This window comes from Castanea sativa, chromosome 7 (assembly GCF_040712315.1).
Source record: "Castanea sativa cultivar Marrone di Chiusa Pesio chromosome 7, ASM4071231v1".
NCBI lineage: Eukaryota > Viridiplantae > Streptophyta > Magnoliopsida > Fagales > Fagaceae > Castanea > Castanea sativa.
Window position 1 is genome coordinate 16,469,701 of NC_134019.1, and position 15,874 is coordinate 16,485,574.

At 33.7% G+C, this 15,874-nt stretch overlaps 1 protein-coding gene and 1 pseudogene across 1 annotated transcript; one reads left to right on the forward strand and one right to left on the reverse strand.

Moving 5' to 3' along the window:
* Positions 1–745: 745 nt before the first annotated feature.
* LOC142642241 (L-type lectin-domain containing receptor kinase S.4-like) lies at positions 746–4,120 on the reverse strand (annotated as a pseudogene).
* A 6,868-nt stretch (positions 4,121–10,988) lies between these two features.
* On the forward strand, positions 10,989–14,900 carry LOC142642080 (putative anion transporter 5). Its single transcript, XM_075816435.1, has 2 exons — positions 10,989–11,371; positions 13,173–14,900. The coding sequence occupies exon 2, from the start codon at positions 13,293–13,295 to the stop codon at positions 14,619–14,621; it is 1,329 nt and encodes a 442-aa protein (XP_075672550.1). The 5' UTR covers positions 10,989–11,371; positions 13,173–13,292; the 3' UTR covers positions 14,622–14,900.
* The last annotated feature ends 974 nt before the right edge of the window (positions 14,901–15,874 follow it).

Below are 15,874 nucleotides of genomic sequence, written 5' to 3' on the forward strand. Positions count from 1 at the left end.
TGAATCCTAAATGTTTCCATTGGAAACATGAGGAGGTTCCAGTTGAGTGATAAGGCTCTTGGCATATATGCAAGAGATACTTGGTAGTTGTATATTGAATCTTAACAAATGTAATTGCAGGAGGCACTCAAGCAAGGACATGTAGTGAATCTAACTAAATTTGCTAGCATAGCATGTTTAATAATTGGAAAATTTTGTGAGGTTAGTGCTCAACCAGTATTATAACATTGATTTATTGTGCATTGAGTGTGCCTTTGCCAAGTAAGGAAATGTTAAAAGACTCTTTGTCTCATGAGAAAAGGCAGAGGGAACTAGTTTCAGAATGTAATAAGCTGCTGCCAGCCTGCCAATGCCACAGTCTTAGATAGATGCATTCCCCTTCATGTTTTTCCAAAAATTCCTGGTTTTGTTTTATTACTATTTTTTTTTTTTTTTTTTTTTTTGTGGGGGGGGGGGGTGGTGTGAGTGGATGGGATGGGAGAGGCGGTGAGGTTTGTATATATTCCTTGGAATGGGAAGTCCTTGGTCGGGGTTGTACACTTGTTGAATTTGAAACTTTTCAATGTTGATCTACATATATCCTATAAATATAACTTTTCAATGTTTATTTTTTTTTATGAGGTGGCATCTTCTCTTTACAACCAATCCAGAAATTAGCCTATTATCCGACCAACTCTATACTCCCCCTCCCTCCCCCTTCAATCCAAATAAGCCATAATTTTGAAAATTTTAAAGGAGATTTGAGGTTTTGTTGGTATTTGGAGGGCCACAGGCTAAGCAATGGCTAGATGGTTTTTTTTTTTTTTTTTTACCAATTTTAAATTTTTAGGTTATTTTCTTTTACTGATTTAATATACTTTTTACTAGATTAATTCTAAATTTTGGCATCAATTCTAAATTTTGAGAGAACAAATTCAAAATTTGAAGGACAGTGAGATTCTTTTTATTTTTTTTTTATTATCAAATATAGTGAAAATATATATATAAGCTAAAGCATAACATTTATTATTGCTATGCTCTTTTTGAGCCACTTCATCAACCACATCATTATTTTTTTTCTTATTAATTTTTTACCTTTAATTTTTTTGACAATATTAAATATATAAATAAATTGGCATTACAGTATTAACAAATTAGCATCAAATTGTTATGTCCTTGTTATATGATGTTCCTAGATACTTGAATAGTTTTTAAAAGTATTTACGAATATTTTATGTTGCTCTTCATCTTCCTTATCTCATTAGTGTATTTTTGAGATTTTTAAGAAAATAAATTCAATTTTGTGTTTAAAATTATTTATTTATCTATTCATTATTCACGTGTTGTATTAGATTATGACAATATTTACACAATATTTCATCATCTTTTTGTCAAAAATTTTCCTCTACTTTTTCCCCCTTTGGAAGTGTACTCTTGGTTTTCTATTTATTCAGTTATTATTATATTATTAAGGAAAAAGAGTTACAATCACCATGTATATAATTAGCACTTTTTGCTTGGGATTGGCCACCTATTTCTATTGTCTGACTTCAAAGCCTTATTAAAAATTTGAATTTGATTATGCATTGGATATGTGGCTTGATTGCATCACATTTAATTTGTTTTACATATTTGGAAGGAATCTGATTTTGATGTGAGTTTTATTTTTCCCTTTCTCTTTTATTTTAAATTGTAGTTTTGTTGAGTTTTATTAATTTTTGAGATACAGTTTTCGGTGTTTTGGATTGTAGGGTAGAAAAAATTGGGTTTGAGAAAGATGGTTTAAAATTAAAAGAATAATTTCTAAATTCTACATGCTTTGTAATGATACACAAAATGTTATAAATAACCATTATTAAAAAATGAATATTTTTGTTAACTTACCTTTTGAATTCTTGTAAAAAATTTCATTGTTTTCATTTTGGTTTGATAAAAATTATATATATTACATTTGTGATTGTTCCTATAATAAATGAAAATATGATTATAAAATATATTACTCTTTATTAAATTAGTCCAATTTGCAAAAGATAAACTTAATGAAACCAACCTAAAAAAATTATCACGCTCAATGCATGGGTCCATGATGAGTTTAATGGAAAATTTAAAAAGCCAGTGTTACCTAGGTCCCTCCCTGTGGTGCTTCCACAGCCTCAGGCAGTGGTAGCTGTCCATCCAAGTACCTTACCACTTGCCTCATTGTGGGGCGTGCCTTAGGCTCATTGTTGGAACACATCAAGCCTAGTTTGAGCAACACAACAACTTCAAGCTCATCAAACTCACCCTCCAATCTTGAATCCACAACTTCAAATATTCCTCCAGGTCTCCACTTCTCCCACACCCAATCCACCAACATGAGCTCCTCAGGCAATGCTTTATGCTCAATAGGTCTTCTACCACATACCACTTCTAGCAACAAAGCACCAAATGCAAAGACATCTGTGCCTTTTGTAGGCTTGCCTGTGCGTGTGAGCTCAGGCGCTAGATAACCCAATGTGCCCACAACCCTTGTAGTGCTTGGATTGGTGCCACGCTCGTATAGTTTAGCAAGACCAAAGTCACTAAGCCGTGCATTTAGCTCAGAATCTAATAAAACATTCCCTGCCTTGATGTCCCTGTGAATCACAGTTTGTTCCCACTCTTCATGTAAATATAAAAGCCCTGAGGCCACATCTTTGATGATATTAAACCTCTGCTCCCAGCTCAGAATTGTTTTAGGCTCATCAAATATGTACTTGTCGAAGCTTCCATTAGGCATAAAGTCATAAACAAGTAACAAATTTGCTCCTCGCCGACACCATCCAAGTAATTGAACCAAATTTCTATGTTGAAGCCGACCAATACTAGCAATCTCTGATATGAATTCTTGCAAACCCTGTTTTGATTCATGCGAAATTCGCTTAACTGCAACTTGGGTGTTTGAATTTGACAGTGTCCCTTTATAAACTTGACCAAACCCACCAAACCCAAGTAGCTCCTTGTCACTAAAACCCCTTGTTGCTTTCTCCAGCTCCTTGTAAGAAAATCTGTGTGGACCAATATCAAGCTCCCAGGCCTCAATCACATCAGCTTTCTTGATTTTCCTGATGAGGTAAAAAGCCAAACCACTCACCAAAATTATCACCAAAGCGGCTGAAACAGAAACACCAACAATTACGCCTGTGCTATTGTTTCTTTTAGACTCTGCTGGGAGTGAAGGGAGTTGATCCAAAGACAAAGATTTAGCTTCTCCATTCATCTTAAAGCTCCAACCCATGATATAGTGAGAGCTAGAGAGCAAACCAGTTGAAGAAGAAAACCCAACATACATAGATTCTTGAAGAATTAGTGAGAGGTCTATGTGAAAAGACAAAAGTGTAGACCTTGGTTTAGTAGATGAAGGTGAAAGTTTCACATCTAATCGATTACTTTGAGAATCATATTCTATCCAAGCCTGAATTACCTGACCACTCTTCAAATTGAGAACTTGGATCGAACTACTAGTACCATCAAAATAAGCAGCTGGGGCAGATTTGTTGGATACTAAGTTATTGATATCAATGCCAACGTGGTTGTCGTTGATGTCCCTGAACTCAAAGTCTTGGACAGTGTCAAATTCGACTGCAAATATGTGGTTGGTGAAGTTGCCAAGATCGGTGTTGTTCACTAGACCAAGATACTGACTTGGTAGAGCCCCTGGAAACTCTTTGGTAGGGGAGATTGTGAAAGCAAGGCCATGGCCTCCAAGCTTAGCATACTCGGGGACCATAGCGAAAGCAAAGGAAGTTGAAAAGGAAAAAGCTTTGCCATCCGTGGAGTTCTTGAATTGGATTGGATTTGAGTAAAAGGCATGGCCTAGTAGTCTCTGCGTTTTGTTTGTTAGCTGAAGTACACCATTTTCTTGGATCTGTGCAGCACCATTTAACCTCAAGTTGCTAGCTACACCAACACCTTTGAACCCATTGAGGAATAGCTCATCAAGTTGAGATTTTGCTGGGTTTGGGAGAAGAACAAAGAAAACCCAGAAGAAAAGTTTGAGTCTTTCTGCCATGGCGGTGAACAGAATTAAGCTGTGTAAACTAGAGGGTGTCCAGGTGTTAAGTTATGGGCAGTGGGTGACTTAAAGGTGTGAAAATATTTGAAATTTTTTGCTTGTTCACATTTTGTTCTTTAGTTGGTTGAAGAATGGAAAGAAAAAGAGAGAGAGATTTTGGTTAGTTTGGTAAGTTGGGTTGTGAAAAGGGCATCTGGTTATATATATGGTTTCACATGGAATTACAAATTGTGGTTAAAATTGTTTGAAGGCAACACACACCACTATTCGCCCGCTAGGACAAACTTGTTTTTATAAGCATTTAAAATGATTCTGCTATGGTCTACTTTAGAGTGTTGGACCAAAGTTTTCCATTTTTCATCTTTATTCTGTCCGCGATTACCGAGCTGTGTCAATTTATTACCCAAATATCTAATTAGACCAGTTTGCATCAAGATTGATTGTTGAAATACCATATAATCTGATTGAGATGGAACTAACCATGCGCTCACTGCTCAACTCAGGATTTCTGCTTGGTTTTCAACTCAATCCTACTAGATTTGTAAGTCTCTGGAATGGTGTATATTTATCAGAATATACATAGATTGTAAAATCAGAAGTTCGATTGATCAAGAATCCAATGAGTAAATCCTTTTACACATTTTGTTATACACGAACGCACACACATTTCATTTTTTACGTTTGTGTGTAACAAGGTGCGTAATGAGTGTGTAATGAATACAACTGTGAAACTGAAGAAAAACAAGATGTTGGGGCAACTCAAGAATCATGTGACAATTGAATTGACTGAATTGTCAACTGAGACTCTAAGAGATGACTTTGTTGAAGGTCACATTTTTTTTACCCAAGTTTAGTCATGATTTTTCTTATTTAGCCAAGTCTTTAACAATATAAATAAACCAAGACTTTGGTACTTGTTGTAAGTATTCAAGCCAATGAGATGCTACAAGACCCGATACCCCCCGATCACTGCAAAGCAGTCAAGCACATTTGCATAGCCACTAGTTTTTTTTTTTTTTTTGAAGTATTCAAGCCAATAAGATGCTACAAGACCCGGTACCCCGATGACTGCTAAGCAGTCAAGCACATTTTCATAGCCACTATTTTTTTTTTTTTTTTTAAAGAAGCTTTATTTGTCTGGAAAAATAAAAAATAAAAGATTTTTTTTATTGAAGTCAATTAAAATATAAGATCCGAACACAGAATCACTTCTTGTTGGAAAATCTTCAAAAGCCAACTGACATATGACATAAATCTATACATTAAAATATAAGATCTGAACACAATGAATTACTTTTTGTTGGTGCATTAACAATAATAATGGAAATAATACAAAAAGAAATTGAATAAATATTTTTGAATATTATTTATTTGAGATAAAAATACACAATACTATTTGTATTGAGATGCAACACTCGTTTTCTCTAAAGAGATTCAAGCTCTTGATTGACTAATCTTTGTAACTGGTCAATGGCGAGAATTTTAGTTGAGGGAGCAAGATTTGAAGTAAACATATTTTTAATTTTTTTTTTATATTGATATAAACCATTGTGAGCAATTAAAATTTTCATAAAAAATTATACTAACAAATAACAACCAAATCAAGAGATTAATTTAAATACATAAAGACATTAAAATTAGTTTGTCTAACATTGCTAAATGTAAATATTGAAGCCTCTTGGTTTCATGTTGTACTTTTATTATCATCTAGATCTTTAAAAGCATTAGTATTGGTGGTATTAAAAAGTTATATTGTTAAATTTAATAGCTCACACACAAAAAATAGAGCTACAATGATAGTGCTATTGCCAAATTTTTTAGCAATGGAGCTAGGGTAAACTGGTATCAATACCAATTTACTGCAGCTCCAAAGTTAAAAAAAAATTATATTTTAAATGATTTCTCTCTCTTCTTTTATTAAATGAATCTTTTCTCTATCTCTCTCTCTTTTCTCTTTCTTCTTCATTGATCTGAAACCTAGCAGTTCTCCTCCCTTTCATTTTTTTTTCTTCCTCCAACCATTTTTTCTTTCTACTTCACCTTTCTTCTTTCTTCTTCACCTTTCTTCTCCACCGAACCCAGCCCTTCTCTTCTCCCCTTCATTTTTTATTTCTTTCTTCCTCCAGCTCCTTGTCACACATCAGCCCCTGCTCGCCAAGCCGTAGTTGCCCTAAGCCTAGAGGTGGTTTTTAGTTTTTATTATTTTAAATTAGAGTTGTGGGTGGTGATTGTTGAGGTGGGTTTGTGGTGGTGGTAGCAGTTGTTATTGTGGTGGTGGTGGTGATTGTTGTTGTTGTTATTTATTTATTTTTTTTTTAAATTTTAAAATCAGAGTTGTGTGGTTGTGGTGGTTGTTTATTGTAGTTGATATATATTATTTTATTGTGTTGAATGCTAAAATAAAACTACTGATATTAGGTATTTTGTAAAATGAAGTGGTAAAATAGATAAAGTAGTTTTTTGTTGTTGTTGTTGTGGTGGTGCCAAATAGCTAAATTTTTGGCACCGCCAATGCTGTTGCTCTTAGAAGTCAAATCTTGCCATGAGGGAAGCTTTTCTATTTGTGGCCTTACTAATTTATGGTGTATTAAGTATGTTCTATACAACTGTTTAACTTATCTAATGCAATGTTTTCTTTATTTGATGCTTCCATTTCCATTTCTTCCTACTTCCTAGCTAGCATAGTTGTTTTTTAGCTACCTTTGTATTTGCAACTTTCATAATATAGTGATATTGTGACACATCAAATTATTCATATTTAGGGACTCGAGTCATATAATCTAATTTTTCATTTTCCCAGCTTTGTTCTTTAATATGGTTGATTGCTGTCTGATTAGTGCAACAATTGATATGCATTTATATGGACCTAATAATTATATATCATTATGTTTTTTTTCTCACTACAAATGCTTTGTTTTATTAAATAAAAAAGGAAAAATTGGGATAAACATCCAAAGTGTTGTGAATAGTGACATACTAAATCGTAAGAGAGGGTAAAAGTTTCTTAAGACAATAGTGATGTTAGTTTTGGTTTAAAAGTGAAATAAAGTGTCTTGAATGCCTCAATGTCATGGAAATTTTCCACTTTCTTTGGTGTCAGAGTTATTTCCTTGTTTAAGTAAAAATTGCTTTTTTTTTTTTTTTTTTTTTCTTAGGCAGAAGGGGGCAAGGCTTTTTTCTTCTTCGTTGGTGTCATACTGTTATTTTCTATATACTAGTACTCATGAGCTTTTTTAGGAGTAGCCAGGGGTAGTTGCCCCCTTTCGACCCCTTTGGCTCTGCCCTTGTAAGTGGTGCTGACTTTCTCTAACTTGTCTCTCCTATGACACAAAATGCTTGTAATTGCTATATTTTTTAGATTGTTATAACGTTGTTACTTGTTATAGGTTTGAATGAGTCTATTTATAGGCTTAATGGGCCTCATAAAATTGATTACCTAAATTAATCTGATTAATTAGTTCTATAATTCTGACATAGTGGGTGTTATAATATTAATTGCTAGATATAATGCCGATGAACTGGAGTTTTACAATTAAATGGATCAAATAAGGAGTTTCTGAAAATAAATAAGTCCAACAGCTAATCCATTATATTGGTGAAGGGCTATTCATTTTCCATAATAAAAAAAGTCATTTACTTACTAATGGATATGGAGATAATTCTTATATCTTTATATTTATATTGTAATATTAATCTATTTTAATTAGATAATATTAAAATGCTATAACATTCCCCCTACTCATTTTAATATTAAATTTTAATTAAAGAGAGATTATCACGCAAAGATGGGTCATTATGCATTATGAAGGTGTGCTCTGCATTGAACCTTCACTTAGTAAAACAACAAACTCAGATAAAAAGTAATAGGAAGATGAAAATGTCAAAGAAAGGGGGAAAGATCGGAGAAAGTTGGTAACGAGAGAACTAGAGGTTCATCCATCCTTAAAGTCTCTTCAATAAAAGTAGTGACTGTTTTTAAGATTATGGGAGCCAGGGTTTCTAATCAAAAGAAATCTAAAGAACTTCATGTCTTCCAAGATTCAAAAATATGGGGGGTGTGATGGAGATGTTAATCAATTTTGCAATTATTGATCCAATATCCTTTTTTCTTTTCTTTTTTTCCCTTTTATTACAACTTACAATACAACATATCTGTAACCTTGGATCAAATTGTAACGTAGGGTTTAGTACAAAAGTAGAAAAATGAGAACTATAGTTGAAATATATACAATCTTTGAATTATATTCTTGATAGAGCCCAACAACTCTTTTAACATTTCTTTCGAAGAATATGCTTGAGAACACTTGCGTGGTTTTTTCTTCGTTTTAAACTTGCCATTCATAACCTTGATTTTGGCCTCAGATAGCATGCCAATCATAACAAAGAGCTCCAAAATGAAGTCAAAAAGGAAATTTCAATTTCCCTTGCTTTGTTTGTTTGTTTGTTTTTTTTTTTTTTTTTGGTAGGACTTGCTTTGTTAAAACTTCAAAGGAACTAAGACATTGCAGTATTACATTTTAAAGTAGCATTGCGCTTTTTAATACAACTAGGGTTCAATGAGCCTTTTCATCTTCAGCTTAAAAACTTCAATTAAAGTCCAAGTTCATATTACATACATGATGCGCCAATAAAACAAAATTGGAGCCAACAGCAACAAACATGCGCTTATGTGTTGAGATGATAGACATCATAAAGGGGGTAAAACAGTTGCCATGGAAATTGAGAATTTCTATGGTGTCAATAATAACAAAAAAAAAAAAAAAACTAATAAGAAAGAAAATTGCAAGAAAAATATTAGGGTTATTTTGGTAATTTTGTATTAATTTTCTTGTTTAGGAGTATTTTGGTAATTTTAGTGGGTATTTTGGTCATCTTTCTAGTTTTTGGAGTATGTTAGTCATTTTCTAGGTTTTATAGTATTTTGGTCATTTTGAGGTTTTGGGGATATTTTGGTCATTTTAGAGGCTTTAAAAGCATTTTGATAATTTTTGTAATTCAATGGATTTTAGTCATCTAGAAATTTTAGGAGTATTTTTGTTATATATAAAAATTAGACATGGCAAAATGGGTTGAAATTCACTAACCCAACCCGACGAAAAATTATACAGTCTTCATGGTAGACCATATCATTTGTCCACCATTCCAGTAAACGACTCTCATTTGTTTAAAATTGCTGAGTCAGTAATCAGTTTCTATTTAAAAAAAATCTTTTGATTAAGCAATTTTAAACATGTGAGAGTCTTTTAGAGGAATGGTGGACGAAGACTTTATAATTTCTCTAACCCGACCACGAATTTTTTGACACAGTAAAATGGGTACACTCGTGACACAACCAATTTTTATGGGTTAACTCAACTCGACCTAGTTAAACTATTACTCGACTTGTTTTTTAAAACTTTTTTTCTTGGGTAAAAAAAAAAAAAAAAAATTAAGACATAGTTTATTTACTTGTTTGTTGTGGGCTTTACACGGCACAACCTAAACTCAATTAACATATATAATGCATGTGTTTTTTATTTTTTATTTTCTAAAAAACATCAATTTTTAAAAACATTATTTTGGATGATTCCATTAAATAAAAAAAATGTATTTATATTTAACTCCATTCAAATACAATGCAGTCAAGAAATTTGATTGAGACTTTTATCTAGTTACATGCACACGAATTGGTGGTTGTATGCAATAAGTAAAGATTGAGACATTTTTCTTGCTTGAATAATGTGATAAGTAAAGATTTTTAAATATCAAATAACAAAGTACATACTAAGAAAATCTAGTTGTAGTAAACTTACAAACATATATTTGAAATTATAAACATATATAAAAAGTATTCATAAATGTGAAAAGAGTAAAACTTTTTTTTTTTTTTTTTTTGTTGAGAAGAGCAAAGCTGAAAGTATAATAATAAAATTGATATAAATTATGGATGCTTAGGCTTAATTTTTAATAGTCTATAGCCAAAATAAAAGACAATATTTTCTGGAGTATATATTACTTAACAATAACATGATATTTATAAAAAAGAACATGTATAAATAAGTAAACAATCAAAGTTTGATGTATATTCCCAAATCGAAATAGAATGCCAACCATAGTGCTTCTAAAATTAAACACAACTATTAGATTATTTTTCAAGATTTTAATTTTAATTTTATATTTTTATTCTTTGTCAAATTAGCTATCCAATTAGGCATTTGTAATTTTGTTTTATATTTTTGGATGTTGATATGGTGTAGTAATGCAACTTGTGTATTTGTTTTAATTATATTTTCAAATGATAGATTAGACTCATTTGTGTTTGTGCTATTTATTTTGATTAACAATGTTGGGATCAGTATAATTTTATAATTATTGAACAAGTATCAATTTGTTGAGCTAAACTCTTTCTTGATATGAGTGATGAATTTAAATTAATGCATTTTGCACTAAGTAATTTGCTACATGACTTACCAAATGGCATATACGTGTTTAAAAAAAAAATTCATACGAGTCGATTTGCACAATTTGACTTGACTTGTTTCTAACTCGTTTAAAATTCATTCTAAAAAAAAAAAACACTCATTTAAAATTACATATATTTTTTATTTGAACCCATTTTCAACCTGAACTTAACCCAACTCAACTCACTTGGTTTGCCATCTCTCTCTCTCTCGCTCTCTCTCTCTCTCCATATATATATTAGTACTATTATTATTAAGTACCCAATCTATTTACGACCCGCTAAAACCCACCCAATTGCCAAGCCTGGACTTTAAAATTAACAAGTGACAAGCCTCCCCTCTAATTTTACAAGTGACAAGTGACAAGTTGACTATAGGGCTTAATTTATTACATTAAAAAAAAGTGGAGGTATAATTTATTATTTTATTAAAGTTTAGATCTTGATTTCTTTACCACCCAAAAATATAGGGTTTAAAATGAAAATTTTCCCAAATGATAGAATAGCTATGAAACCCTGGTAAAGATAGAAATCCAAGGAAAGTCAATCAGAAAGAAAGAGTCTCATAAAAAAAAAAAAAGAGAGAGAGAGAGAAAGAGAGAGAGAGAGAGGTAGGTAGGTTGAGAAAAGCAGAGCAGGTAGCATCCATCCTCCATGTTCCTCTCTCTCTCCACTTCATTGAGAAGAATCCTAGTAAAGCACGTGAAACTATCGAATTCTTTTTTAGCACTTATAATTCAGCAACTACTGTTACAAAACTAGTATACGAATCCCTCAATTACGCTGACTTCACTCTCTGCCTCTGTCTCTCTCGTCTTTTTTGTGGGGGAGGCCAATCTGTTTCTGCTGCTGCTGCGTCATATCCATTTGCATAGGAAATGTTTCCCAATTCAGATCTTCTCTCATAAATCTCAACAATGGTGAGCCCATTTTCATTCATTGTATAAGATTTTATTTTTTCTGAATTGTTTTTGAATCTGACTAGTTTTTGCTTTCTGGGTATGTTAAATCTCTAAGAGTTTTCTGGTTTTGAAGAGAGTTTGAAAGTCTTCACTACATGTTTGATGAAATGGTTAGTACAAATACAATTCAAGTCAAGTATGTTTGCAGGCCTACTAGAGATGGCAAGCACATTTGGGCAAATAACTAAGATTCAGTGTTATTGAGATTGATAAATTAGGAAAAACCCCATTAATAATAGACACACAGAGAGAGAGAGAGAGAGAGAGAGAGAGAGAGAGAAGAGAGATGTGATACTTGATGCTGACAATTTGATCTTAGGCTGAGATGGGATTTGTAGCAACATGCAAGATTTTTTTGATAATTTGATAGTTGGGATTCTTTGGGGGGAGGGGGGGGGGGGGGATTTGAACCCTGAACAGCTCCATTGGAAACACTAGGAGGAGTCAGTTGAGCTACAAGGCTCTTGGTATATATGCAAGAGATACTTGATAGTTGTATATTGAATCTTAATCAATGTAATTGCAGAAGGCACTTAAGCAAGGACATGTAGTGAATCTAACTAAATTTGCTAGCATAGCATGTTTAATGATTGGCAAATTTTGTGAGTCTAGTGCTTCAATCAATATTAGAACATTGAGTATGCCTTTGCCAAGTAAGGAAATGTTAAAAGACTTTGTCTCATGAGAAAAGGCAGAGGGAGCTAGTTTCAGAATGTGATAAGCTGCTGCCAGCCTGCCACTGCCACAGACTTGGATAGATGCATTTCCCTTCATGTTTTTAAAAAATTCCTGGTTTTGTTTAATTACTATGCTTTTTATTTTATTTTTTTGTGGGGGGGGGGGTGGTGGGGATGGGATGGGAGAGTCGGTGAGGGTTGTATATATTCCTTGGAATGGGAAGTCCTTGGTCAGGGTTGTACATTTGTTGATTTTGAAACTTTTCAATGTGGATCAACATATATCCTATAAATATAACTTTTCAATGTTTAATTTCTTATGTGATGGCTTCTTCACTATACAACCAATCCGAATTCACGACCATTGTTATAGTAAGGGTGAAACTAGATGTCAGGGCCTTTTACTTTGTCTGCATAACCTTTTTATTTTTTTGACACGTTTCTGCATAACATATTTCTTGTTTATTATCACTTCACCATTCCTAGGCTTTGACATTGTTGTCCATTTACTGAGCTTATATTTTGCTTTCATATCTCAAGGTTGGACAAATTTCTTTGTTGAATAGCTTATCAAATATTCTTGTGGCATTTTTTTTTTCAATCCTGTTGCTCTTCTCCCTAGTATTTCTGGTGGAACCCATATTTATGATCGAATGCATTTGTCTGTCTCCAATTTAGCAGATCTGTTGCAAACGCACTAGTTGATGACTCTTGACTGAGAAACACTAGAGCCTTTACTCATCTATTGGTGATAGCACTTATCATCATCTGATTCTTGGGATCTTGTTCTACATATTTATGGCCATCTGTTAGAATGAGATAAATGGGATTGTTACAATCAAAAGCTTTTCTTTGGATTTTTGTTAAGAGATCACTTACTAGTACAAGTAGTGGGTTTCTCTAATCCATATTTTCCACCTCCTGGTATCTTGTAAAACAATTTTATGTAGAGTTTTGGCTATTTCTGAATAGATTTCTGTTTATATTGCCTTGCAAGTTGGTCATGTTTTTCTCTTTTGTTAATTTACTCCTGTTGACAAGTATGAGCTATATATATTAATTTTTCTTCTAATATGTGATAGGCATGAAGCTGTTGCTGTCTTAGCTGAAACCACTGGTTAGTAGATACAGAGCTGTTTTTAGACTGGCTCATTTGAAGACAATTGACTGAGTAAATATCTAGACAAAACTAAAGGTGAAGTATGAGGAAGATGACATTTCCAAACCGTTACTTGATTGTCATTTTAACCTTCATCAGCACATCTGTTTGCTATATAGAACGCGTGGGCTTCTCTATTGCATATACAATTGCTGCTGATGCTGCTGGGGTAAACCAGTCAACTAAAGGAACTGTACTGGCTTCATTCTATTGTGGATATGCGTGTTCTCAGGTGCCTGGTGGATGGGCAGCTCAGAGAATTGGGGGAAGGAAGGTCCTCCTCATTTCTTTTGTGTTATGGTCATTGACTTGTGCATTAGTCCCACTAGATCCTAATCGAGTTACAGTTTTAGTGATTGCTCGCTTGCTTGTTGGTGTGGCACAAGGCTTCATCTTCCCCTCCATCCACACAGTGCTAGCACAGTGGGTTCCACCCCATGAAAGATCTAGATCTGTTTCTCTAACTATGTCTGGTATGTACCTTGGTGCAGCTACGGGAATGCTTCTCCTTCCAAGCTTGGTAAAGTATAGGGGACCCCAATCTGTATTTCTTGTTGAGGCGGCATTAGGTGCCATATGGTGCATGCTTTGGTTCAAGTATGCTAGTGACCCTCCTCGTTCTGAACATCCAAAAGCCACTGCCTCTGGTTTTGGTGAATCTTTGTTGCCAGTTAAAGGAAGCCAGAAAATGAAAGTGGAGAATGGAGGAATTTCTTCCAAAACTGCCAACATACCATGGAAAAAAATTTTACTCAGCTTGCCAGTTTGGGCAATTGTGGTAAATAATTTCACCTTCCATTATGGTTTGTACGTGTTGATGAACTGGCTGCCAACATACTTTGAGAAAGGGCTGCAGCTTAGTCTCCAGGAGATGGGATCATCTAAAATGATGCCTTATTTTAACATGTTTATATTTTCAAATATTGGTGGGGTAGTTGCTGACCACTTAATCACCAAGAGAATCTTGTCTGTGACGAGAATCAGGAAGTTGTTGAACACTGTAGGGTTCTTAGTTGCTTCACTTGCATTCATATTACTTCCTCTCTTCAGAACTTCCAGTGGGGCTGTGTTTTGTTCTTCTGTAGCTCTTGGTTTCTTGGCACTAGGAAGAGCTGGGTTTGCAGTGAACCACATGGATATTGCTCCGAGATATGCAGGGATTGTTATGGGAGTTTCTAATACTGCTGGTACCTTTGCTGGCATTATTGGAGTCCGTTTCACTGGCTGGCTTCTTGAATCTGCGAAAACTGCCAATCCAGATCTTTCAAGTCGAGATAGCTGGAAATTAGTGTTTTACATACCAGGGTTTCAATGCATCTTTAGTTGTCTGGTGTTTTTATTGTTTTCCACTGCGGAGAGAATTTTTGACTGAGTTAATCTTGTTCCATGTCAAGATCACTCTGTCATGGTTGAGATTCAATTTACAAATATCTGCTGATTACCCTTATGAGGGTTGTCAAGCGTATCATTCTTTTGCAGGAAGGGTGTGTAAGATTACCAACAGTTTATAGTGACAGGATAGATAGATATTGAAAAATATTCTTTGATTTTCAATGTGAAGTATCTGTAACTTATTCGCTTGTTTTTTCAATCATTATGCAATAATCCAGCAATTTTTCATTTGGCTATGAAACATTGCATCTTTGTGACATGTTCAGCTGTAATTTTATTGACTCCGTAGAAAATAAGGTATTAGATCTCTGTGACAGTATGCTGAGGACTTGTTGCTTGTATATTTCCATATACCTTTTATCTTGCTAATTTCTGGGAGAGTTTCTAGACATTGCCCAAGAGCATCCTACAGCATTTTGAACAGTGTGTTGCTTTTATTTTATTTTTATTTTTTTCCTTGAAGCAACAAACTGTAGAATGGTCCAAACTAATGTGATCAGGAGGTTTTTTGAAATTTGTGGCTGCTATGCTACTGATTGAGAAGGCACAGGAAAATTTCCAAAAATAATCAATTTTAATTGGCTGCGTCAACATCTTCAAAGTACTCCTAGATTTGCAGTCATCATAAGGGAATAAAAAAAGAAATGCATGTGTCTATATATATGGTCTATAGAATTAGAGAGTGAAATCTGATGCATTGGCAAAGTTGTGAACGGACTTCTTCTTCTTCTTCTTCTTCTTCTATTTTTTTTTGGGAGCTTTTTGATAACCCACTGCTTGTGTTGAAGAAGATGCTTGCATTTGATAAGGCAACCAACACATGTAATAGACTTATTTCTATTTTTATTAATTCATATATTTAACCCTTTCTATAAAAGAGAAAAAAAGTCAAACATGTATATTTATAACTTTATATCGAAATAGAAAGGAAAATGACACAAATAGTCAACTCTTTTTTTTTTGGGTTTCTCATAGTGTTTTCTTAAAGGGAAATGATATGTCCACAACATTTTTACAACAAATCCTAAGTGGCAAGTTGTTACTGGTTGTTATTGTTGGGACAAAAAAGTAATCTTAGTGTTAGATTCAAATTTGAACCTATAACAACTAACCACCTATGATTTGTTGTAAAAATGTTGTGGACGTAGCACCTCTCTTTCTTAAAACTTTCAACTAGAGACTAATTATTGTTTGTGACGGGTGGGTCCATAGCAGGGTAAATTGTTGGTCCAG

Coding starts and splice junctions, on each gene's coding strand:
- LOC142642080 (XM_075816435.1), top strand. CDS start 13,293: ATGAGGAAGATGACATTTCCAAACCGTTACTTGATTGTCATTTTAACC.